The 26,606-nt window shown below is 44.0% G+C and overlaps 1 protein-coding gene across 1 annotated transcript in view; it reads right to left on the bottom strand.

The window, feature by feature from the left end:
* LOC135219339 (uncharacterized) overlaps positions 1-26,606 on the bottom strand; it is a 353,665-nt gene that overhangs the window by 271,552 nt on the left and 55,507 nt on the right. The window contains 1 exon segment of the mRNA XM_064256015.1: positions 1,012-1,137. Coding sequence (XP_064112085.1) covers positions 1,012-1,137 — 126 coding nt within the window.

The following is a 26,606-nucleotide window of genomic DNA, read 5'->3' on the forward strand; positions in this document are numbered from 1 at the left end:
AGTAAAATCTGCTTAAAAATTTTCTGACAGCTTGTTAAACTTGGCTGAGATGTCTCTATCTAAACTATGCTGTAATGTTTCAAATTTCTTCTTCCAATTAGTTTCCATCGCCTAAAACTTTGAATCAAATTCAGAAACGACTTCATTAGTTACCGGTTGTACAGGTGGCAAAGCATCAATTAATTCAGAATTGGAATCACACGATACCGAAACCGAAGAACCAGAACCATGGGCACACAAGTCAAGGAAATCATTAGATACAGGTCTAACTACTGATTTCTCTTTCTCCTTAATCAATCTTTTATGCTGCAAGATTCTTTGATGTTTAATATACACTGTCATGTCTTCGTCAGATCAAGACTTACAGAAGTTGCAACGAGAAGTCAAGTCACAAACCTGTCTAACAAGAGCTACAAAAGTCATGGGGTTCATACTCCCTGCTACTCATCCTTGTCCCACAAGCTGGGCAATTCCTGATGTTGCTAGCAGAAGGAAGAATTGAATTATCTTGGCTATCCATTGGACTGTTGGACAGGTCACGTAATTCCGGGTCGCGCAAAAGTTCGTAAAAATAAAATATATATATACCACAACAGAAATAAAAGTTAATTCACTAATTTCATGGATATAATGCATGAATGGTAATTAAAATAAGGCCGCATTAACAATTAATGAGAGCTTTAAAGGCACTAAAGGTTTTGGAAATTTATAAAGAGTAGCCGTTATGTAAACAACACAGGCACTCGTTAACAACTGATTTTCAAGGGAAGGTTTTGTAACTGTCAACGGCAGTGTTGTCAACTGGCAGAGAGAATAGAAGGTTACAGGGTTGCCGATGTGGTAAAGTTTGGTGCAGTTCTGGGGGATTTAGGGCTACATAAATTATATTAAGATAATGTTTATTAATCTAAGCTTTCACAGGGCTGGCTGCACCATTAAAATATTTATGAAGAATCAATGATAATGACCAGCAAATGAACGCATCTTTTAGCACGTTATCAGAAAACTTACCCAGACTTTCGTCCGGCCACAGGAGTAGAGAATCCCCCTGGCATCCATCTGTGACTCCAAGAATCATCAGTTTGGGAGTTATGGATAATCAAAGTATTTGTGCTGCTGCTGATGGAGGCATTGGATCTGAAAAGATAAAATAAAAAGGTCAACAACTTGAAATAAAAATTTCTTTTCTTCTTCTGCTATGCCAGCAAATATAAAACAAGATATTAAATTAATTTATTCAAAAGTAAATGCCCATGGTCAACTTTTTACAGTGGTTCATTGATGGCAGTGCTAAAAGTTTTTCAATGTCCCTTGGTCCCTAACTAAAGCACTTTCAATGGTTCCCAAGTGACAATCAAGCTTCTCTTAACTTTTTGCTACTTCAGTTTTCACTTCAAACGAAACAGATCAGATGTCAATGCTTGGAACAAGCAAAGTGAGGCTGCAAAGTACTGCTCCCTCATCTACAAAATTAGAGGAAGTTGGGTAACATAAACCAAGTAAAACATGACCCTAGCTGTTTAACACCTTCCAGCACTATACATTAAATGTAGCTCTTCCTCCTTAGGCAAGGACATCTGGAGGTGAGGTGTTCATGGAGGAGAAATTTATTTAAATTTTGTACTATTATAGAAATTGATTCAAACAAAGATAAAAAATGGAAATAACTATGAATGTAGTCATGTACCTGTGGTAGGGTTTAAGAATTCTACCACCACAGGCCCTACGTGTCATAAAAGGCAACTAAAAGGGCAGCTGCTGCCTTACAATCTTACTTTTTAGTAAAAGGCCAATAACTGTTGAAACTGATGCATGGTGAAAAACAGCCCACGAGAACACTAAGGAACCACAGTAAATGACATTTCAGTAAAATTCCTCAAGAACAAAACATATGATATATCTCTGCGATTCAAACTGATGAGCAGCTAGGTAAAGAACCACTCTTCAGTGTTTAGTAAGATTACCCCAGCTGCAACACCATCATCACGGGGGATAGGGCCCAGAAATCCCCGTGATAAGTAAGTACCCGTGTTATCCTGGATACCCCCTCAAAAATTGCTTAAAACTGCCTACTTTAATAGTTAACCCACCCAAGACCACTATTCCAATGTTTATAACTGCCTACTTTAGTTCAAACACCAAATATGTCTTCAACTATCACCTTAAACTAAATTCAAGACAGTTTCAAAGTTATCTTACAACATTAGCCTTAAAAATATATGTAGTATATGTACTACTGTACATATGTAGCCAACTAGCCTATGGATTACAGCTAGAAGCCTACATATGCATGTGCTATTATGTGCTCACATGGGCCTCTTTTCTTTTACAAGGAAAGAGAGGGAGAGAGGTAAGAGAAATATCAAAATTATCTAAATCATATGGGTAATCACCAGGGATCCATGTTGATAAAGATGGCGACGATTTTGCAGTGCAATCGGATGAATAATAAAGATAATGCTACCAGCAGCATGCAGTGAAACATCTCTTCCCTTCTTCACAACACATGTTAATATATTACACATAATAACCTTCATCTGACGTTTAGGCTTCTTTTCCATAAGAGTAAAAGAATCAGGGCTTTTGGATGCCACATAATTAACTCATTTATATGGGTAAAATTTAAAGAACACGGCAAACCACTTCACTAACAACATACGTAAACAAAACGTGGGTAGGCCAGTGTTGCCAAATGGGAATGGCAATTTCTTGCTAGATTTTGCTCCATAAAGTGCTAAAAAAATTCATATCATACACAACAAGGCCACTCAGCCAATTCAATAGACTGCTCTCTTTTTTTTTTCAAACATGTTTCTAACATGCACAGTGTACTTGTACATTACAATACATAATTCCTAATAATTTCGAAACCTATTTTGCTCAATTCCTGAAAATGGTTTTGCAAGATTTTGTTCTTTTTTCTTATATGATATATCAAACATAGTGGAGTAAAAGAAATATTCAACTTAACATTACAAAGATTTTATGTCAAAATAAGTATGCTAGATGTATTTGAAAACAAATGCAAGTTTTCCTGCCAGATGCTAGATTGAACATTTTCTTGCTAATTACCTCAAGAAAATAAAAGCTAGCATTAAAAATGCTAAATTGGTAAAACTGGACTCACCAGCTCTGCGCTCATACTATGTACTGTACATTAGTTATGTGAAGATGGTGCTAGTAGTACAAATGGTAATTATTGTATCATTAAAAATATCAAAATAAACGAAGTCCCAAAGCTGATTCTATGTCATGTTTTTCCTAAACACGTAGACTAAAAGGAAAACGTCATTTTGTGTGTTTCATCGCTGCCACAAACCCCTAACAATGCAAAGTACATATGATAATTCTAAACTATTAATTACTACCAAAATAACGATGATATTTTGTATTGGAAATGAATGTTACGTATATTCCAAACATTATTACTGCCATGACTAGTACTATTAAAATTTCGAAAGATAATCTTGCTGCGAACGCTACCAGAATTTGATTTTCATATACTTACGTACATTTTATCAGCTGGCTGGCCTCTAACAGATAAAAGTAGATTTCACTGATATGGAATTACTCCACGAATAGCCTTTTTACTATGAAGATATGATGATAATATAAGGTAAAAAATGGTTTTACATATTTCGTTTACACTTCGTCGCCAATAGCAAACAATACAATTATCGTTTGTATGACTGCTTGTTTGGAGAAGTTATATACGTACTATACAGTGGTACCTCGAGATACGAAAGGCTCAACTTACGAAAAACTCGAGATACGAAAGCCAATACGAAAAATTTAACGGCTCTACATACGAAAAGTTTTCAAGATACGAAAGGTTTCTGAAAGTCCGAGATTCACCCGGATAACAATTTTGAAAATCACGCCGCGCACCGCCATCTAAGTATACTTGTAGACTCGCCACCATCCTCCTGCTCTCCCATTGGTTCCTGATGCTAGTCGTGGCCATGAAATCCTTCCCTCCTATTGGCCAGCGTCCCTCCCATCATGCATCTACTATGTGCACGTGGTGGCGTGGCTCGGCCACTCGGTACCAGCATTGTTATAGTACGCACGCGGTATTCGTTTTCGGGATTGTCAATGTGTACGTAATATTTTTTTTTAAAAAGTGACCAAGATCACTCACATGGGATAAGTGATCAAGGTCTCTCTCATGGGATAACTGGAAACTTTGCAAGGTTGGTAGAATCTCCACTCCCTGCTGAACAGAGGGTGTAGACCAATCATTTACAACATGCATACCAGTATGTAGTGTACATATAATCAAGGCACTTCAGTTCATGTTGAAGGTCAGCAGCCGAACATTCAGTACCCAAATCAGTTGCAGAGAGAGCATTAGGTTGAACAGGGTTTTGATGGACACCAGGGCCAACAGAGTCATGAGGTGCAAAAAAAGAAAGTTGAAACTCTGTATAAAAACCTACGTAAAGTAAAATAAGTAAAAAAAAAAAAAAAAAAAGTTAAAAATCAAAAAAAGAAGAAAAAAACGGCAGAAATTAAAGCAGCTTTTCATAAAGTGCAATCATTTGTAGAAGACATCCCCCGAAAAGGCTCACACAGGAACATTGTGAAAAGTACTTAGGCAGAAGCAATCTTCCTTGGATAGTTACGTTGTAGTACGTACGTATATTTTTTAAAGTGTACGTACGTACATATTACATACAAACAAAAAAAAAAAAAGCAGAAATTAAAGCCGCTTTTCATAAAGTGCAATCATTTGTAGAAGACACCCCCCGAAAAGGCTCACACAGGAAGGAACATTGTGAAAAGTAGGCAGAAGCAATCTTCCTTGGATAGTTACGTATGTACGTAGCCTCACTCGAAAGGTAGGCTTCCACATTTTACGTTACAGTAATAATATTTCTTGTACACTAATATACACTTTATTTACAGGTTTTGCATTTTTAGTCTTAATTTAGGTATTGAATGGTCCAAATTGTTGTAGTATTTCATTGTTTATAGGTCAATTTAGCTTTATTATGAAATTTAATGGGGTGTTTTTGGAGGGCTTGGAACGGATTAGCCATTTTACATGTAAAATGTGGTCCAAGATACGAAAACCTCATGATACGAAGGGCACCTCGGAACGGATTAATTTCGTATCTCGAGGTACTACTGTAATACCAAAATAATAGTGAAGATTGCATTAATTTTAGCCTTAATATTATTACTATTGTAATCACACTACTTCTATTAAAATTTCTAAACGGTTATCGAATAAAGGTCGCTGTGAATGCAACCGTATACATACTACATTTTCGTAACTTTTTATGTTTACATTTTGTGGCTGTCCACTCAGAGTATAAGTTGAGTGCAGTTATGTGGAATTATTCCTTGAATAGGCTATTTATTATGAAGATATGCCTATAATATATAAGGCGAGAATGGTTTTATTACCTTTACTGTCAGTTACTATTATACTGTGAATCTGTTCATGTATGTTGGTGGTTATCGCACTGCAAATAGGCTTGGCCTAACAATGAACCATACAGAAACCTTGAATAGGCCATTTATTATGAAGATATGCCAATAATATATAAGGTGAGAATGGTTTTATTACCTTTATTGTCAGTTAATATCATAATGTGAGTCTTTTCATGTATGTAGGCGGTTATCGGACTGCGGCCGAGGCTTAGCCTACCGATAAATATCGCATACGCAACACAGACAAACCCGCGATGCTGCGATTCATACAAGCGATATAGCATGAGAAGCGGTCCAAGAAAAAACATGTGAATAACTGGTTCCGTGATTGCTGATCTGCAACTAAGCGATGCCTCACTATATAATTTTGTGCAGTGAAGTGTTCTATGAAAAAGATTAAATACCTTTGCATTTAACAAATCCTTAGTTGAACAATTTTGCAAGTAACATTCCGTATCTTCATGGAGTAACAATTGAATATTTGTAATGAATGCAAATACTGAATTCACCCATTACTCCTTGAAGATGACTAGTGTTCCTTGTCAATATCAAGTTGGAATAATTACAAGCAACATTAGCTATCTTTAAGGAGAAATAGCTGAATATCAGTATTCATTTTAATTATTCAGCTATTACTCCTCTAAGATACCAAATGTTACTTGCAAATATTTCATCTTAATTAAGAAAGATTTAAAAAGAAGATATTTCAACTTGATTAAGAAGTTGAAAATTGACAAATTTTAATCAATTTGTATTTTTCATACCTAACAAACCTGAGGTCTTAACAATAGGGTAAATCTTCTAGCACCAGTTAGAAACAGGTTAAAAACAATCAAAGATTGCAAATGCAAGGAATCTGTGGCATATGGCATGCAATGTGTAGTTGAGGTGGAAGTACATCAAGGGTGTGCACTTGAATCCAGTGATCCATCAGTCTTTCTTCCAACCCAGGATAAAATTTAAGAGGGGTGGTTTGAGGTGGGCAGTCAACATTAAGACCTCAGGTCTGTTAACTATGAAACATACAATTTATAAAAAATTTGTCATTTGTCCAAATGCAGAACAAACCTTCAGTCTTAACAATAGAACAGACTCATACTTATAAGGAGGTATGAGAATCCTGAACCGACTGGGGGTCGGCACAACCAATCATTCTTCTTAGAAATGAGATTGCTAATGAAGAAGACCTAAGCCTTTGAGATGTTAGATATTTGGAAATCTAACACTCAGTCCACTGGGTTCAAATATAATGAAATATGACTAGATTTTATTGCATTGATGGAAGTGCAAAAGAGCTTTATCTATTCAGGGAACAAACCATGTCAGCCACAAGAAATGGGTTTCCCACCACTCCTCATTCCCCTTGCTGAACACAGGAGTTTAGCTACCAAGAAGCATATTTGCATGTTGCACGGAAAATGAAGAGTGCTGTAACAATATGGCTGCAATGCTCACCTGCATCAAGCTAGTTCCAGTGTATAATGTGTCTATTCTTCAAACTGCCAGCAAGAATGAAGAAAGGAGAAAAGGGAAGAGGTCAGTGAACTCCCTCATTCCCTACTCCACACAATTATAGGGCATGATACAAACTGTCCCACTTGTTGAATAGCCACCACTGGGCCCTAGGGAAATGTGTCCAAGGACCTGTAGGCAACATTCTTCATGCAGAAGAAACTTTAAGTGGTTTGAGGTAGTTATGAACCAGCATTCACAACCTATGAACAAATAAGTACTTTAAAATGCCTAGGAGGAATGCATTCCTCTGGTGTTATGCACTTCTGCATGCACCCAATCAGTGGGAGAACTTGACGACGAGGAGTTGTCTTGTCTAAATGCCTCACACAGACAACCAAAAGGGTGTCCTGGGACAACTCTTTCTTAACCTGACCTACATTATCAAGAAGTTTACGACACCTAACCTCTAGGAGATGAGACGTTCAGACAACTACGCAGTGCTGGACAGAACCCTGAGGCTTTCCAACCCTTCCATGGAAGCATAGGTCAGAAGGGAAATTGTTTACAAACTCAGTTTCCTGGGAGATGATTGATGCATGGGCTTAAAGGAGGTTGAGAGAAAACTCAGAACCAGAGTAAGATCCCATACTCAGTAACAGAGTAAGGTCCTAAATAGGAGGTCTGAGTTTCCAAGGAGGATCCCCACCAGTCAGGCGTCCCTTCGGCAGGATCTGTGTCGTCACAGACTGCCAGGGATCGCCGTTGTAAAGGCATCGTGAGAGAGTGCTTCTCTTCTTCCGATTCCTCGTCGCACAGAAGAGGTTGGAGTTCGGATGATCAATCTCGTCCTCTTAAGAGAAGTTGGAAAGCGCCCGCATTGGATTCAAGCCCCGAACGCTTCCCAGAAGGTTCGCCGATGGATAAGAAGAGAGCCAAGAGAGCCTTGCATTCGCCTACTTTCGGCTGGGAATCCCATTCGTCCCCCGAACCTCCTTCTGTCAAAGAGAGGGAAGATTCTACGACAAGAATTCTCCTTAACATGCAGGAGCAAATCTCGTCCTTGGTGGGAGTACTCAAGAAGGATGCTCCTCGTAGGAAGGACTCCTCTCTTCCCACTAAGAGATCCCGGATCCTGGACGTACCGAGGCGCAAGGCGCCAACTCGACATGAGTCTTCAGACAAGCGCCAACCTCCTTTCAGGCGTATGTCGCCAATGAAACGAGAATCCTCTGCTCTTCCCAGCCGCTCGGCGCCAGCCAGCCACGAGTCCCCGGTCAGGCGCGAGTCTCCTTCCGGACGCGAACCTTCATCCAGGCGCGAGGTGCCAGACATTTTGCCTTCCGAGATAGAGCATTCTTCTAGACGCAAACGAGTTTCTGGAAGTGTCGATGACCGTGACAAAGGTGCAAGATGTCGCACAGGCGGCCATCGCCTTTGTCAGGGCGGACTTGAGACACCTTCCCGACTCTCCGAGCTACTTAGAAGAAGCCCTTCTCCAGGAGAACAGAGGACTGATATAACAGGTAACTCCTCTCAGAATAAGCGCTCACCTGTCGATCGCAATTCCCCCATCAAGATGAGGCAAGAACTTGAGGATATTTCCGATGAAGAATCCACAAGAGGTGCGGCGCTTTCGGATTACAAAACCTTAGCTGCTTTACTACTGCAAGAGTTTGGAGACTCTCTCAGTCCAGCCGCCCCTCCTTCTCCTCGTTCTTTGTTCACTAGCACAAAGACTTCTAAATCCTCCTCCTTCCTGAAAATGCGTCCAACTATCTCCATGAAGAAAGCCCTCCAGTCAGTTGGGGCTTGGTTCAGCTCTAAGGAGGAAGCAGGTAAGACTGTCTTTGCCTGCCCTCCCTCTAAGCTTTCAGGAAGGAGGGGCATTTGGTATGAGACGGGGGGAAGCCATGGGACTGGCCCTTCCTTCGTCTGCAGAGGCAGATTTCTCGACTCTTGTGGACTCGACGAGGAGACATGCACTGTCTACAGCCAGAACCACATGGGGTATGTCGGAAATGGACCATCTCCTCAAGGGATTATTCCATGTCCAGGAAGTTTTTAACTTTCTGGACTGGTCTCTTGGGGCGTTGGCCAAGAAGACTCAGGACCCGGACTTCCTTAGCCCCGAAGTGCTTCATAGCGTTTTGTCCTGTATGGACAAGGCTGTCCAAGACGGCTCTGGAGAAGTAGCCTCCCTTTTTGGAGCAGGGATACTCAAGAAGAGAGCAGTTTTTAGCTCATTTCTGACAAAAGCTGTCTCTCCAGTTCAGAGGGCTTCTCTTCTATACGCTCCTCTATCGAACCAACTGTTTCCTACTCAGTTAGTGAGAGACATTTCTCACTCACTCACTGAGAAGGCGACCCAAGATCTTCTAGTTCAATCAGCGAAAAAGACTAGAACTGCTGTACCCTCTGCTAAGAAGGGAACTAGTACTCCTCAAACGCCCTTTTGAGGAGGTCCTTCTTCGCGATCCTCCTCTAGAAAGAAAGGACCTGAGAAGAGAGGGAGGTCATCCTTTAGACCTTTTAAGAAAGGAAAGTGACTCTTCAGTCCTCCAAACACCAGTAGGAGCCAGGCTTCTGAAGTTCGCGGAAGCATGGACTTTGAGAGAGGCGGACAACTGGTCCCTCTCAATAATAAGGAAAGGATATCTCATCCCCTTCAGAGACAGACCACCCTTGACTTTGACTCCAAGGGAACTGTCAGCAAAGTACAAGGACCCTGTCATGAGAAGAACTCTCCTGCAACTTGTGGATCAGATGTTGGAAAAGGAGGCTATCGAATTAGTACAGGATCCCCACTCCCAAGGCTTCTACAATCGACTTTTCCTTGTTCCGAAAGCCTCGGGAGGCTGGAGACCTGTGCTAGACGTGAGCACACTGAACCGATTTGTAAAGAAGACAAAATTCTCTATGGAGACTACCGCCTCAGTTCTTGCCTTGCGGCTCTATGTCCTGGAGATTGGATGGTCTCCCTGGACCTGCAAGATGCGTATTTTCATGTCCCCATACATCCTTCATCAAGAAAGTTTCTTCGGTTCATGATACAGGGCAAGATCTTTCAGTTCAGGGCCTTGTGCTTCGGCCTTTCCATGGCCCCTCAAGTTTTTACGGGCCTTATGAAGTACGTAGCCCGTTGGCTGCATCTGAAGGGGGTGAATATATCTTTATCTCGAAGACTGGCTCATCAGAGCCAAGTCGGAACATCAATGTTTGGAGGACTTGACAACAACTCTAGACCTGGTATGGTCCCTTGGGCTTCTTGTAAACCTCGAGAAGTCCCAGATGATCCCCAGCCAGAACATTGTCTATCTGGGGATTCAGATGGATTCTCGGGGTTTTCGAGTTTTTCCATCGCAGGAAAGTCTCGTTCGAGGCTTGGAAAAAGTCTCACCCTTCTTTGGGAAGAAACGAAGCTCAGCGAGGGAATGGCTGAGCCTGCTGGGGACCCTTTCCTCGCTGGAGCAGTTCTTTCCTCTGGGGAGGCTCAACTTAAGACCCCTGCAATTCTTCCTGCAGAAGGTGTGGAACCGAAAGACAGGAGAACTGTCGGACTCCTTTCCAATTCATCAGGAAATAAAGAACCACCTCGCGTGGTGGGTGGCTCCTCTCAAAAAGAACGTAGGCATGTCCCTTTCGATTCTGAGCCCGCGCCTAGTGTTGTTCTCCGACGCATCGGAGACGGGATGGGGAGCAACACTAGGAACGAGAGAAGTGTCTGGCACTTGGACAAAGGATCAGGTGTCCTGGCACATCAACTCAAAGGAGCTTTTGGCTATCCATCTAGCCCTAAAATCCTTCGAATCAGAAGTCAGAGGCGTGGTAGTCCAGGTCAACTCGGACAACACCACGGCTCTGGCTTACATTCGAAAACAAGGAGGGACTCACTCTTTCTCCCTCTACGAGTTGACAAGAGATCTTCTGATCTGGGCGGAGGAACGAGGCGTAACTCTCCTTACCAGGTTCGTTCAGGGAGAAAGGAATATGAGAGCGGACCTGCTGAGCAGGCAGAACCAGGTCCTTCCAACAGAGTGGACCCTCCACCTCGAAGTTTGCCGAAGGCTTTGGGCCTTGTGGGGGAAACCACAGATAGACCTTTTCGCCACGTTTCTCACAAAAAGGATAGACAACTTCTGCTCTTCAGTCGAAGATCCGAGAGCCATAGCAGTCGATGCCCTCCTCCTGGACTGGTCGGGCATAGACGCATACACCTTTCCCCCATTCAAGTTAGTGGGGGAAGTAATAAGAAAGTTCATGGCCTCGACGGGAACAAGAATGACACTCATAGCTCCCTTTTGGCCCGCACAAGATTGGTTCACAGAGGTACTGGAATGGACAGTGGACTTCCCCAGATCTCTTCCTGAAAGGACAGATCTGCTCAGACAACCCCACTTCGAGAGGTATCACAAAAACCTCCCCGCTCTCTCCCTGACTGCCTTTCGACTATCGAAAGACTCGTCAGAACGAGAGGCTTTTCACGGAAGGCTGCCAGCGCAATCGCCAGAGCCCGCAGGTCTTCAACCTTGCGGGTATATCAATCGAAGTGGGAAGTCTTCCGTAGATGGTGTAGGTCGAAGAAGCTGTCCTCTTCCAATACCTCTGTGACCAACATTGCTGATTTTCTCCTCTTCCTGAGAGAAGAATTACATTTAGCTGTATCTACTATTAAGGGATACAGGAGCATGCTCTCTGCTTTCTTTAGAAATAGGGACCTACAGATGATGATCTTATACGGTCCTTTGAGACAACCAAGATTACCTCTCGTACACCTAGTTGGAATCTTGACGTAGTCCTCAGATATCTTACTTCCGACAAGTTTGAACCTCCTCATCAAGCCTCTTTTAGAGATCTGACGAGGAAATGCATTTTTCTCTTGGCCCTCGCAACTGCCAAGAGGACAAGTGAACTCCATGCATTGGATTCTCGTGTCGGATTCAAAGGAGACTCAGCAATATGTTCTTTTCAGCCATTATTTCTGGCAAAGAACGAGAACCTTTTTAATCCCTAGCCCAGAAGCTTTGAAGTTAAAGGGCTTTCTCCCTTGGTAGGGAAGGAGGTAGAAAGGTCTCTTTGCCCTGTCAGGACGCTAAAGTTCTATCTTCAGAGGAAGAAACAGCTTAATGGTTGCCAACAGAGTCTCTGGTGTGCTGTGAGGGACCCGAAGAGACCCATGTCGAAGAACGCCCTGGCCTTCTTTGTGAGAAGTGTGATCTCTGAAGCGCATGATAAGTGCCATGATGACTCCTTCAAGCAGCCGAGAGTTAGAGCGCATGAGGTGCGAGCCGTTGCAACTTCTTTATCCTTTCATAAGAACATGTCAATGAAGTATATCCTAGCTGCCACGTACTGGAGATGCAACTCTGTTTTTGCCTCCCATTACCTGAAGGATGTCAGAGTAACCTACAAGAAATGCTTCTCTCTTGGTCCGTACGTGTCTGCAGATGCGGTGCTGGCACAGGGAGCTGATACTGATCCTTAATTAGTTAATTAGTTTTTAATTATATGGTGTTGTGTTTTTAAGGTTGTTGAAAGGATGTTGGGGATAATTCCTTTCAATCTTAGTACTAACCCGGGTGTTAGGATCAGGTGATCGGGATCGGTGTTGTGCTCCTTGAGTATGCCATTAGGCAAGGTGTTTTGTCATATAAGTGGATTAGCACCCATTGACAAAGATCCTCAGGCTCTGTCGAGTAAGCGGATAAGACCCCATTGACAGACCCACAAGAACTCTTAGCCATAGGTCACTACCTCACTGAGGCTCTTGAGGCGAGGCAGACTCCTAGGCAATAGCCATGAAGTCTTCCGCCTAACCAGGTAGGAACCAAGGTTTCTTATGTTTACCTACAATGTATGTTGTTTTCCTGTCTATTTCAGTAGTTAGCTGTCTCTTGCCCACCACCAAGGGTGCCAATCAGCTAAGTATATATCTGACAGGGAAGTTGAATGTACAAAAATGATATTGTTATGATACAATAAAGTTTTGTACATACTTACCTGGCAGATATATACTATTAAATGGCCCACCCAGCCTCCCCTTAGGAGACAGGTGGAAGAGAAAATCTGATTAGAAAACGGGAATGGTTCCTAGTCCTGCCACCCAGCGGCAGGGCGGTAGATCACCTGACCTACCTGTAGCGTGTGCTGCGAAATTTGAATTTCTGTCGGGGACGACGGAGTCTAAAGCTAAGTATATATCTGCCAGGTAAGTATGTACAAAACTTTATTGTACCATAACAATATCATTTTTATGTGACAGGAGAAGTTCCTTCCTTGGGAGTATCTGCTTCCTCCCAAGGAGACTTCTCCGGCCTTGTAGACTCGCACAGAAAAGCAGCGTTCTCAGCTGTGAAAGTGTTGTTCTCCTCACCCGAGTTGGATCACCTGGTGAAGAACTTGTACAAAGTGATCAAGGTCTTCAGTTTTCTGGATTGGACAACAGCAGCATTAGCAAGAAAAATAGAAGAGTGCCAGTCGCTGGATGAAGAATTTTCTGCAGACTAGCTCAATGTTTTGTCCTGTGCGGACAGGGTAGTGAGGGACGGTTCAGGGGAATTGGCCACTCTCTTTACTATGGGAGTACTCAAGAAGAGAGAATGGTGGTGCTCTTTCACATCTCAAGGAGTAACCATGAATCAAAAATTCGCATTGTTGTTCACCCCCTTGAGCAAGTCTCACCTGTTCCCGGAAGAGACCATTCAACAGGTACTGTCGTACCTCGAGAGAAAGTCTACTAATGACCTTCTTTCACAGTCAGCGAGAAGGCCTAAGGAACCTCTAACTACAGGAGCTAAAGCTTCCCCCTCTGCAAAAGCACCCCTTTCGAGGAGGCAAGTCGAGGTGGCAGCAGAGACCAAGGACTAATCTACGACCAACTTCCAAGTCTACAAAGAAACCTCCCTTTAAAACAGCGGAGAAACAATGGAGAGGTGGTCCTTCACACAGCCGTGGGGGCGAGACTCCACTACTACTGGGAAGAATAGAGTCGGAGAGGAGCGGAACAGTGGGTAGTGCAGGGGCTTCGAGAGGGATATGCGATCCCATTTATGCAAGATCCATTACTGTCCAATACACCTATCTGTTTGACAGCTACTCGACAGGGTCAACAAGAGCTTTGGCTTTAGCCAAAGAAGTAGAAGAGCTCATCAGCAAAGAAGCCATAGAGGAGGTATCAGACAAGCACTCCCCAGGATTCTACAACAGGCTCTTCGTAGTCCCCAAGGCATCAGGGGGATGGAGACCCGTGTTGGACGTAAGCACTCTGAACCTCTTTGTCCGGAAGACGAAATTCCGAATGGAAACCAATCAATTGGTGATGTCGGCCCTCCAACCGGGCAACTGGATGGTGTTTTTTGACATGAAGGATGCATACTTCCATGTCCCCATCCATCAGAACTCCAGGAAGTTCCTGAGATTTGTCTTCAAGAAGAGAGTTTTCCAGTTTAGAGCCCTCTGCTTCGGACTGTCAACTGCCCTTCAAGTATTTACTTGGATTCTCGCTCCCCTAGGAAAATGGCTGCATTTGAATGTTATCAATACAGCTTTTTACTTAAACGACTGGTTCCTGAGAGCCAGATCCAGTCGTCAGTGTGTGAAGGACTTAGAGAAGACACTTATTTTGATGCAACAATTGAGTATTCTAATAAACACAGAGAAGTCCCAATTGATTCCAACTCAGAGGATTCTCTATTTAGGGATGATGCTGAACTCTAGCTTTTCTCACCCCGAAGAGTATAGAGTCCTGCCTGTCAACAGTCCAACAATTTCTTGTTCCTCCGTCCTGCTCAGCCCTAGAATGGATGAGCCTCCTCGGGACCCTGGCTTCAGTGGAGAGTTTTGTCAGGTTAGGACATCTACACATGAGGTTGCTTCAGTTCTTCCTGAAAGCAAATTGGTCTCGGAAGACGCAACCGGACTTGCTAGTCTTCCCTTTGATGGAAGAAATAAAAGTAGATCTTCGTTGGTGGCAATCGAGGGAAAGATTACAAGAAGGACTTTCCCTACTCGTGTCAAACCCCGACCTGCAGTTCTTCTCAGACGCCTCGGACAGCGGATGGTGAACCCTTCTAGGAGACAGAAGAGTATCTGGTCTGTGGACAGAACAAGAAAAGACCTTACACATCAATAAGAAAGAATTAAAAGCCATCTTCTTAGGACTAGTTAAAGCGTTCGACCCGCTAGTCACTGGAAGGAAGACAGCGATATATACAGACAACATCACAGCGTTGTCATACGTACGGAAGCAGGGAGGGACCTACTTGTATTTTTTTAATTAGGTTTTGCTTCTTTAGCTATGGCTCCCTGTTGATTACTTCAATTTAGATTCATTTCCTGAATTTTTTTTCGATTATGATTAATTTTTTCTAAAAATTTTTCAAGATGAAGGGTGCCTGTTGCATGCTTCTTTATTAGATGGTCAAACACACATACAACCAGCATTGTGGCTTTCTAATTTACCATAATGGTTTTTATTTTTGTTCTTAGTAAAATTGTCTATTCGATTATTCATATTAAGTACTATACTTATATTTTTAAGGTCATTGAATTCGTCTAAAAAACAATCATTAGAGCCACAGGACATTTTGTGGGTTGTTTTATGCCCTGTTGGTGTTTTATGGGATATCATTGATTTACTAGTTTAGCCTAAAACTGGTGAGGGATGTATTTCTTCAAGGGGTACATTGTTGGTAAGGATTCCTTCCGCTTCTTGAGAACCGTGTGCATTTGCGTGTACTTCGGCCTTTATCACATGGGTGGTAATATGATTGCCTGATACATTAAGTTCAGATTCAGAGGCTGGGAGTTGAGGCAATGTTACCATTTCTGCTTCAATTGGGTTTGGTACATGGGTAGAAGCCCTTTCAGGTATGTATACTTGAGGAGTATCTTCTGTTGGTTTTGTTAAGCATATCTCATTATTCTATTTTTTTTTATTTGGGAGGAGTAGTACTTTCAAGTACACGTTTTTTCTTTCTGACTTTGCTTTTGGGATTTCCAGTTCCACCATCTCCACTTCAGAAAGTTCTTCCATCTCTTTGGTGCTGTCATTAGTGGTGAGTATGTTGAATCTGTTCTGTACAGAAATCTGCTCTTCTTGTTTAGCTTGATGTTTTTGGGCAGTAGTGTTATTCTTTTTTCCAATTATTCTATTTATATGTTGGCATTTAGGTGATGATTTGGGAATACCAGTGCCACTGCAAGAATTGGATTCTGATCAACTTGATGAAGAAGTAGAGTTATCTGGAATCCTTGATTCTGCACCAGACGAGAAATGAGAAACTTGTGTATTATCAGTTGAATGCAGATTCTAGGATGCTACTTTCGCATAAGTCGAATTATTACCTAAAATATGTTTTCTAGCAGATTTATAGGTGATATGCTCATTATTAGCAGTATCTATTATAGTCTGTTCTAATTTATATAGAGGACATTGTCTTGAGTTCGGAGAGTGAGCTCCCTCACAATGATAACAAAATTTTTGGGATACACAATCTTTGGAGGTATCGTGGAATTCAGAAACATTATGGAATTTGGAGCAAATGAAGCATCTTTTTTCATTGGTGCATTTCCCAATAACATGACCAAAATCACAACACTTGTAACACTGCATAGGTCATGGGCCGAATTTCTTGACCGCAATGCTCAAGTGTCTGACTTTTATATACTAGTCTGGAAGGTAGGGTGTGGTAAATATCAAAAAAATGGCATTGTTATCTCCTAGTAGCTTTTTAACTTTAAAAACAGAAGAAGGGCATCTCTTCAGTATGTCCTCATCAGAAATCTCATATAAATCTCTACAATATATTAATCCTTTTGACTGGTCGAAGGTGTTGTGAGGATAAACCTTCCCAATGCTATCTGAATCAGAAGGTTTAAAATTTCTCAATAATACCACTTGGGATTCATTCCCAGCCTTAATTAATAGATTATATCCATAACGCTTCAAATTTCCTTAAGGAATGGTACCAACTTTCTTCTCAAGGCATTCATATCCCTTAATGATGTTGCACCCTTCCTTGTACGAGGCAACATACCAAATTGGCTCAGGTAATACTCTGGGAGAAGTTTTCTGGGCATCACACAAGTCAGAGCACTTTGGAATATAGTCAAATTCAGAACCCAAAACGTTTTGAATATTATGCAATTTTGTATGGCCAGAAAATCCGCAAATATTGCCACTTTTGATATTGGAAAGGACAATCATAGCTTTGGAATGATCCTGAAAAGTTATATATGCTTCAAAATCTTCTTTGTCTTTTGAGAGTTTCAGCTTCATTCTTTCAATCTCTCCAAAAGGTTTAAAATGAGTGAACAATTTTTCATAATTCATATCAAGTGCAATACCCGTACAATACAAGACTACAATTTTCATTTGCACTGCCAGATTTTTTAAACCCCTGGCATCCTGAGGAATGAAGGAATAAATGGTTCCAGTGTGTAAATACTGGAACTGGAGGAAAGGCCCTTTTTAGTTCCCTGGTCGTCAACCGAATTGTCATTACTTGAAGTCGCTAAAGTCGTCAACAGTGCCGGTGGAGTGTCAACAAATCCAGGGGAGGGGGGGTCATTAGCCGAAATATCCGTGAGTATATTTTAGTTTGTTTGTTTAACTGTTTTATGTGTTTGTTTGTTTGTTTTACCTGCTTGAGAATATGATATTGTTAGTATACAATAAAGTTTTGTACATACTTACCTGGCAGATATATACTTAGCTTACGTCTCTGACGTCACGACAGAATTTAAAACTCGCGGCACACGCTACAGGTAGGTCAGGTGATCTACCTTACCCGCCGCTGGGTGGCGGGTGTAAGAACCAATCCCCCTTTCTTGTTAGATTTTCTCTTCCACCTGTCTCCTGAGGGGAGGCTGGGAGGGCCATCAATCGTATATATCTGCCAGGTAAATATGTACAAAACTTTATTGTATACTAACAATAGCATTTTTGTACATGAACTTTCCTGCCAGATATATACTTAGCTGATTGACACCCTTGGTGAAGGGAAAGAGACATTCAAGTACAGAGAAAGGGGAGACAACATATGTTAAAGGAATAAAAACACCCTTGGTTCTTACCTGATTTAGGCAGAAGACTTCATAGTTACTGTCTATTAGTCTGTGTTGCCTGAAGAGTTACAGCGAGGGCGTGACCTACAGCTGAAAAACTCTTTGGGTCTACCAATGGGAACTGACTCCGCTTACTTGGTAGAATCCAGTTAGGGTCTTGTCAAAGGGGATCAACCCACTTAAATGACAGAGCCTGTCCACTACCAATGCAAGGAGCTTCAAGCACAAACCGATCACCTAACCAAAACACAAATGTTAGTAGTACTACGAAAGAAGGAGGTGCCTCCTGCATCCTCCTTCACACAACTAAAAAACACAATACAAATACAACAAGGGAAAAATATCTAAAAAGGATATGCTTCAGCTCCCTGCCCCAGCACTGAATCCACCGATACGTACAGCCTAACCCAAAGCACTTCTCATACGTAATTCTTACATCTGTCAGGTAGTGGTTGGAGAAGACTGACTCACACCTCCAAAAAGTCGCTTTCATGAGGTTTTGTAAAGACATATTCTTCTTGAAAGCCAAAGACCTTGAGATGGCCCTTACCTCATGCGCCTTGACTTTCAGAAGTCTATACTGATCCTGGTTACAAGATGCGTGGGCTTCTTTTATAAGGTTCCTAATAAAGAATGACAGGGCATTCTTTGACAAAGGCCTACTGGGGTCTCTTACAGAACACCAGAGGTTGTCTGAGTTAGCCCCAAGTCTTTTCTTCCTCTGGAGATAAAACTTAAGGCTCCTTACAAGGCAAAGAGTCCTTTCCTCTTCTACTCCAACTAGGGAGGATAAGCTTTTTATCTCGAAGCTCCTGGGCCAAGGGGATGAGGGGTTTTCATTCTTGGCCAGGAAAGACGGGAGAAACGAACAAATAGCGGAGTCTCCTTGGAACCCCACATCTCCTTCCAGAGCTTGCAGTTCGCTGACTCTCTTAGCTGAAGCCAAAGCGCAGAAAAACAATGTCTTCATAGAGAGGTCTCTGAAAGAGACTGATTGGGGAGGTTCGAATCTCGAGGACCTCAGGAACAATAAGACTACGTCCAGGTTCCAGCTTGGGGTTAAACAAGAGGTTCTTTTAGAAGTCTCAAAAGACTTGATTAAATCATGAAGATCCTTATCTTCAGAGATGTTCAATCCCCTGTGTCTGAACACAGAAGATAGCATGCTCCTGTAGCCCTTTATAGTAGAGACCACCAGACCGCATTTTTCCCTCAAGAAGAGAAGAAAGTCTGCTATTTGGGTCACGGAGGTACTGGAGGAGGAAACGTTCTGATTCCTGCACCAGCGTCGAAAAACATCCCACTTCGACTGGTAGACCCTGGTGGTGGAAGGTCTATGTGCATTGGCAATAGCCCTTGCAGACTTTGCCAAAAAGCCCTTAGCTCTGACCAGACTCTTGATAGTCTGAATCCAGTCAGACTGAGAGCGGGGAGGTTCTTGTGAAACCTGTCGAAGTGGGGCTGTTTGAGCAGATCGACTCTTAGTGGCAGGGATCTTGGAATATCTACTAACCATTCCAGTACCTCTGTGAACCAGTCTTGGGCGGGCCAGAACGGAGTTATCAAGGTCATCCTTGCTCCCTCCGATGCTGCGAATTTCCTTAGAGTTTCCCCCAGAATCTTGAAAGGAGGGAATGCATACAGGTCTAAGTTCTTCCAGTCCATCAGGAACGCGTCTACCGTTACTGCTCTCGGGTCTGATATCGGGGAGCAGTACAGGTCTATCCTTGCGTTCTTGGAGGTCGCGAAAAGATCCAGATGAGGTCTGCCCCACGTCTTTCACAGCTCTGGCATACGTCCGAGTGCAGAGTCCACTCTGAGGGAAGGACTTGGTTTCTTCTGCTCAGCAGAACTGCTCTGACATTTCTTTCTCCCTGTACGAACCTGGTGAGGAGACTTATCTCCCTTTCCTCCGACCACATAAGGAGCATTCTTGCCGTTTCGTACAGGGAGAATGAGTGAGTCCCCCCCTTCTTCCTGATGTAAGCCAGGGCTGTGGTGTTGTCCGAGTTGATCTGAACCGATGTCTTCTGGACGAGGGGCTCGAAAGCTTTGAGGGCCAACCAAATCGCCATCAGTTCTTTTTTGTTGATGTTCCAGGACACCTGTTCCCCCACCCAGGTGCCTGACGCTTCTCTTGACCCGAGAGTCGCTCCCCAACCCTTGTCCGACGCGTCTGCAAATAACACTAGGTTGGGGTTCTGCATATGTAAGGAAATGCCTTCCTTGAAGAGAAGAGGGTCTGCCCGCCATTGGAGATCCTCCTTTATCTCGTTCAAGATCTTGAAGTTGAAATCTAGACCCTGAGATCTGCGGTTCCAGTTCTGATTCAGAAAGAACTGGAGGGGTCTGAGGTGCAACCTCCCTACAGAAACAAATTGCTCCAGCGAGGAGTGTGTCCCCAACAGACTCATCCACTCCCTTGCTGTGCATACATCTTTCTCTAGAAAGGTTGCGACCTTCTCTGAACAACGGGCTATCCTTTCTGGGGATGGATACGTACGAAAAACCTGAGAAACCATCCGAATCCCCAGATAGATTCGATCTTGGCTGGGGATTAACTGTGATTTCTCGAAGTTTACCAACAATCCCAGAGAACTTGCTAACGTTATGTGAAGGTCCTCCACACATTTCTCCTTCGATTTGGCTCTGATCAGCCAATCGTCTAGGTAAAGGGAAACCCTTACTCCCTCGAGATGCAGCCATTGTGCTATGTTCTTCATTAGCCCCATGAACACTTGGGGGGCTGTGGATAGGCCGAAGCACAAAGCCCTGAATTGGAAAACTTTCCCTTTCCACATGAATCTTAGGTACTTGCACGAAGAGGGATGGATCGGCACATGGAAGTAAGCGTCCTGAAGGTCCAGTGACACCATTCAGTCCCCGGGACGAAGAGCTGCTAATGCTGAAGATGTCGTCTCCACTGCGAACTTCCTCTTCTTCACAAAGACGTTCAGGGCGCTTACGTCCAGAACCGGTCTCCATCCTCCTGAGGTTTTGGGAACAAGGAAAAGACGGTTGTAAAAACCCGCGGAAAGAGGGTCCTTCACCATCTCTTTCGCTTCCTTCTCCAGCATAAGCTCTACTGCTAGAGCAAGGGCTTGATTCATGTGAGGGTCTTTGTACCTGGCCACCAACTCCCTTGGTGTAGTGGTCAAAGGAGGTCTCGAGACGAAGGGAATGAGGTAGCCTTTCTTGACTATTGCGAGGGACCAGTTGTCCGCCCCCTTCTGTGCCCAGACGTCTGAAAAACTCAGCAGTCTGGCACCTACTGTAGTCTGGAGGACACGGGTATTACTTTTTCAATCTAATTGATCGAGAGAAGGTCCTTCCTCTCCTAGGAGGTCTTGTTCCTCTGGAGGAAGAAGCACGGGAAGAAGGGCCTCCTCGAAATGGCTCTTGCCTGTTCGATGCCTCTTTCTTAGTCTTAGACTGGAAAGAAGCCTTAGGAATCCTCGCCGATCGTGCCAACATATCCTGCATAGCCTTTGCCGAAAGAGCGCTGGATATATCGTTAATAATCTTCTTTGGGAAGAGCTGCGGGGAAAGTTGAGCGTACAACAGAGAGGCTCTCTGCGCATGCGACACAGCCTTGGTTAGAAAAGAGCAGAATACTACCCTTTTCTTTACAACTCCAGCTCCGAAAAACGAAGCTATCTCTCCAGATCCATCTCTCACTGCCTTGTCCATGCAAGACAGGACTGAATGCAGATCCTCTGGCGAAAGAGACTCTTGATCCTGTGTCTTCTTTGCCAAGACTCCTAGGGCCCAGTCGAGGAAGTTAAACACTTCGAGGACCCGGAACATTCCCTTCAGAAGGTGGTCCAATTCGCTCATTCCTCACGTCGTCTTTGCAGAATTAAGAGCCGAGCGACGTGCGGAATCCACCAATGAAAAGAAGTCCGAGTCTGCCGAAGAGGGAAGAGTCAGACCCAAAGGCTCCCCTGACTCATACCAGAATCCCATCTTTCCGGTAAGCTTGGAAGGTGGGAAAGAAAAGACGGTCTTCCCCTTCTCCTTAGAGACCAGCCAATCATCAAAGCTCTTAAGAGCCTTCTTCATAGAAACCGTAGGTTTCATCTTAACATACAACGAAGTCTTGGTAGTCTTCGCCGTAGAAAATAAGGAAGGAGGAGACGGAGGAGCAACAGCCGAAAGGGAATCCCCAAATTCTTGCAAGAGGAGGTCGGTCAGTCTCTTGTAAGAGGAAACCGAAGAATCCTTTGGCAAATCTTCCTCAGAAGCACCATGGTCCTCTTCCGAAGAATGACGTTTAGAAGATCGGCTGCCTGGAGGGGAGCTCTTCCTAGGAGAGCGCCTACTAGGAGAGCGCCTACTAGAGGAGGCGCACCTCTCCAAATCTAAGTCCGTGTCAACTGGAGAGCGCCTGCCACGGGGAGAAATGCTTTCCGATGAAGAGCGTCTATCAGACGCGTAGCGCCTACAAGGATCTGTGCGCCTGTCCAGTCGAGAGCGATCACAAGGTGAGGATTGCCTTATCTGGCGCCTACTAGGCTCTTGGCGCCTACTAGCTTCTCTGTGTCTGACAGAGGGCGAGCGAGTCTCTGGCGAAGAGCGAACTCCTGGCGAAAAACGCCTACTAGTCTCCGGGCGCCTGTCCAGAGGAGAGCGGCTTCCAGGCGAAGAGTGCCTACCACGCTCCTGGAAAATACGAGGCTCCTGGCGCCTGTCAAGCTCTTCACGCTTGCTAGAGGTAGAGCGGACCTTCGGCGAATAGCGCCTACTAGAAGCGAACCGATCCTCCTGTTCTTCTTGTCTACATCTAGAAGAGCGGTTACCCGGAGAAGAACGCCTGTCATGCTCCTTGCGCCTGTCAGGTTCTAGACGCCTGCTGGGGGGAGGGGAGCGCCTGCTCGGAGAGCGATCTCTGAGGTTTTCTTGAAAGTAGGAGGCTCTGCTGCGAGGCTCTTGAAACCTTCCTGCCGGAGGCGAGAAATCTGAAGTGTCTTTCTTCGACTTCTTCACCGGGAGCGAGACGTCCTTCCGACAGTGTGAACTCCCTGCTAAGGAGTCAGCCAGAGCTGATATCTGCACCTCAGACCCGCCAAGATGCGCGCTGGCGATCTCTTGAACGCTTCGACTGGAGGAGAGGCCCGAGAGTGGAAAGGAGAAGAGGATTCTTGAGATCTCCTGGTTCTCTTGCGCTCTATCTCGGGCTCTCCCAAGAAGGATTCGGGGCTGGAAGGAAGGACGCAAGGTTCCTTCCAGGCTCTCTTGAGAGGGCAAGAGGTCTCCGATGGGCTCCATCCGCGCTTAGGAGAGGGCGACGAAGATGAAGAGAAACACTGGCGCAAAACCGCCTTCTTGGCTCGATCCAAGGCAGCCTGGGAACGAGCAACAGGATCTGCCGAGGGGACACCTGACCGGTGGGGGTTCTCCCTAACCTTCCTGCGGCTTTCGACTTTCCTCCCCCACTGGGTCTGGGAGTCTGGAAGAGGTCTAGGCCTGGAAGTGTTAGTGAGCCGGTCAGACGCACCCTCCATGCACTAGGGGCACTGCACTGTCACTCTTACCTTCAAGAGAGCGTATTTTGCTCTCCATGCTCCTAATCGTGGCTCTCATTGAAGCCACCTCCGAATGCGAATCTTCAGGTTCAAAGCTGGGAGCAGGGGCTGAAACGGGAGAAGGAACTACTTCTACGATAGGGTTCTCAACATCAAGCTCACTAACTCGCGATCTACTAGAGCTCCTAGATGAAGCCTTACGTGCCCTATCTTTCTCTAACTTCCTTAAGTAGGAAGAAAGAGACTTCCAACCATCCTCATTCAACCTTTCACTCTCTTTACATGGGTCAGTGAAAGAACATTCATTCCCTCTACAACCCATACACACACTGTGAGGATCTACAGAAGCTTTAGGAAGCCTCACCTTACATTCACTCATCAAACATACTCTAAAAACAGAAGATTTCTTAATCTACAAATCAGCCTTTATAAGAAAAAATCCAAAGAATAATCCAAAAACAATCCAAAATAGCGTATGCCAAGCCAACGGACAAAGGGTACTTCACCAAAGAGTCAATCCAAAAAATCATCGGCAACGAGAATAAATCCACTATCAAGAGAACTTAACAACAGGTGCTGTCAAGCCGGGCGACGACAGAGAAAATCTGACAAGAAAAGGGGATTGGTTCTTACACCCGCCACCCAGCGGCGGGTAAGGTAGATCACCTGACCTACCTGTAGCGTGTGCCGCGAGTTTTAAATTCTGTCGTGACGTCAGAGACGTAAGCTAAGTATATATCTGGCAGGAAAGTTCATGTACAAAAATAAAGAAGTATCATACGTTGGAAAAGATATTTACATTCTCCACTATCGGCACAGAGAGAGCATAATTCCCAGATGATCCACTCCATACCCTACCCGTAGGATCGCATCAAAACAGATATACGTAAAGGCACAGGTGTAAGCTAAACCCGCCTGTTAGGACTAAGACCATAAAATCATGGAATCATCCCCCGTATCTGTAATGACAGGCTTCCAGCCATAAGCCAAGAGTCCTATTCCCTAAGATTGGATCCCCCTGGGTTCCGATGACCCAACCTCCAGGAACAGTTCCGCCAAAAAGGTCCAAACCATCTTCGGGACAGCTGACTGTCATCCTATACTCTCACATATAGCTTCGAATGAAAATCCCTCCCAACTGTGATCCCTTCTCCCATTCATCAAACCTGCATGATGTAACGAATGTTACTAATAGGGTTTGGACAGCAAGAAGAAAGTAGGATGATAAAAATAGGAAGAGGTCGAAATTAAATAAGGAATTAAAAAAAGAATAGAGAGAGAAATTTAGATCCGAGACTTGGGGAAACGTTTCCCCAAGCTCGAGAGCCCTCTTGCCTGTTTCAAGGCTTCACCAAGGAAGAAACATTCCAAGGTGAAGCCAAGAAACTTCATCAAGGCATTCTCTCATTAAGAGGGGCCGTCCCTAGTAATGGTGGGATTTTGCAATCATGGAAGTACACCGATGATTGACAAAAAATCAATAATTTTGCCCTTGCCCATATGATACCCTTAATCATACATGAAAACTGGCGGGTACTTCGGGTACATGTACGTCCAGGCTTCCCAAAAACTCAACAACCTTATATCCAAGGCAAGGAGACAATAGAGGAAAAAACTGGGTCCCCCTATGCTTCCTCTCCCAACACCATTCTTGCTACTGACAACAATCCCAATCTTAATATAGTTATCGAATGTAGTTTCTACCTCCTTCAAATAGTGCGATGCAAACACAGATTTCGACATCCAGAATGTTGTTTGCATAATGAAGAATAAGAGACATATTTTGTCTGAAAGCCAAAGACGTTGCTACTGCACGAATCTCGTCCGTCTTCACTTTTAGCACACGAAGAGGTTGTTCTTGAGTTTGGGCATGCACTTCTCAAATCAAACTCCTCAGGAAGAACGACATTGCATTCTTTGAAAGAGGGCAAGACAGGTCTCTCACCAAGCACCAGAGTCGATTCAATTCTCCTCTAAAAGTTTCTGTCCTAATCAGGTAGTGTCTGATGGCTCTGACTGGACACAACTATGTTCCTTGTCTTCCGCCCCGACTAAGTCCGTTGAGTTCTTTTCCATTGAGTTCTTTATCCTGAAAGAACGGGGCCAAGGATTCGAAGGATCCTCGTTCTTAGCAAGGAACTCTGTTACCTATGAACAAACTGCATTGCCTTGGGCAAAACCCACTTCCTTACTCATCGCCTGCAACTTGCTTAATCTTCCCGCTGTGGCTAAGGCGACTAAGAATAGTGTCCTCCTAGTTACATCTCTTCAGGTTGCCGAATTCAACAGTTCGAATTGGGGACCGGAGAGGCACTTTAAAACTACATCATAATTCCATTCCACTTCGTCGGGCTTGAATATTTTGGAGGAGCTAAAGGATCTAATCAGGTCGCTGATGTCCTGATTTGACGAGATGTCGAGGCCTCTATGCTTAAATAGTGATGCAAGCACGGCCCTATATCCTTTAATAGTCGAAGTGGCCAACTTCTTGGAGTCCCTCAGAAATAAAATAAAATCCACAATTTCCGTTATAGATGTTTCAGAAGAAGAGATGCCATGTCGTTTGCACCATGACCTAAAGACTCTCCAATTGACTGGCAGAGCTTGGCAGAAGTCTCTTCTGCAGCTAGCAATAGCTTCTGACGCCCTTCGTGAAAAACCTTTTGCTCTGACAAGGTTCCTGACAGTCTGAATCCTGTCAGGGCCAGAGCGGACAATCCTTGGTGATATCGGTTGAAATGGGGTTGTCTGAGAAGCGATGAACTTTGTGGAACTAGTCTGGGAAAATCCACTAGCAGACTGAGAAGGTCCGGGAACAACTCTTTCCTGGGCCAGAATGGAGCTACTACTAGGGTCATTGTCACATTCTGGTGTGATTGGAGTTTGTTTAATAGTTCTCTTATCATCCCAAAAGGGAGGAAAAGCGTAAACGTTTAGTCCTGTCCAATCTAGCAGCATTACATCTGTTTCTCCACGCTAGTGATTCTGGAATCAGAGAACAGAAAATAGGGAGGCGATTGTTCCTTGATGTGGCGAACAGGTCTATTGATGGTCTCCCCCATAGCTTCCATAGGTCCTGACACACTTTCTTGTTCAGAGTCCATTCTGTTGGTAAAACCGGAT

This window comes from Macrobrachium nipponense, chromosome 1 (genome assembly GCF_015104395.2).
Source record: "Macrobrachium nipponense isolate FS-2020 chromosome 1, ASM1510439v2, whole genome shotgun sequence".
In the NCBI taxonomy this organism is placed as follows: Eukaryota; Metazoa; Arthropoda; class Malacostraca; order Decapoda; family Palaemonidae; genus Macrobrachium; species Macrobrachium nipponense.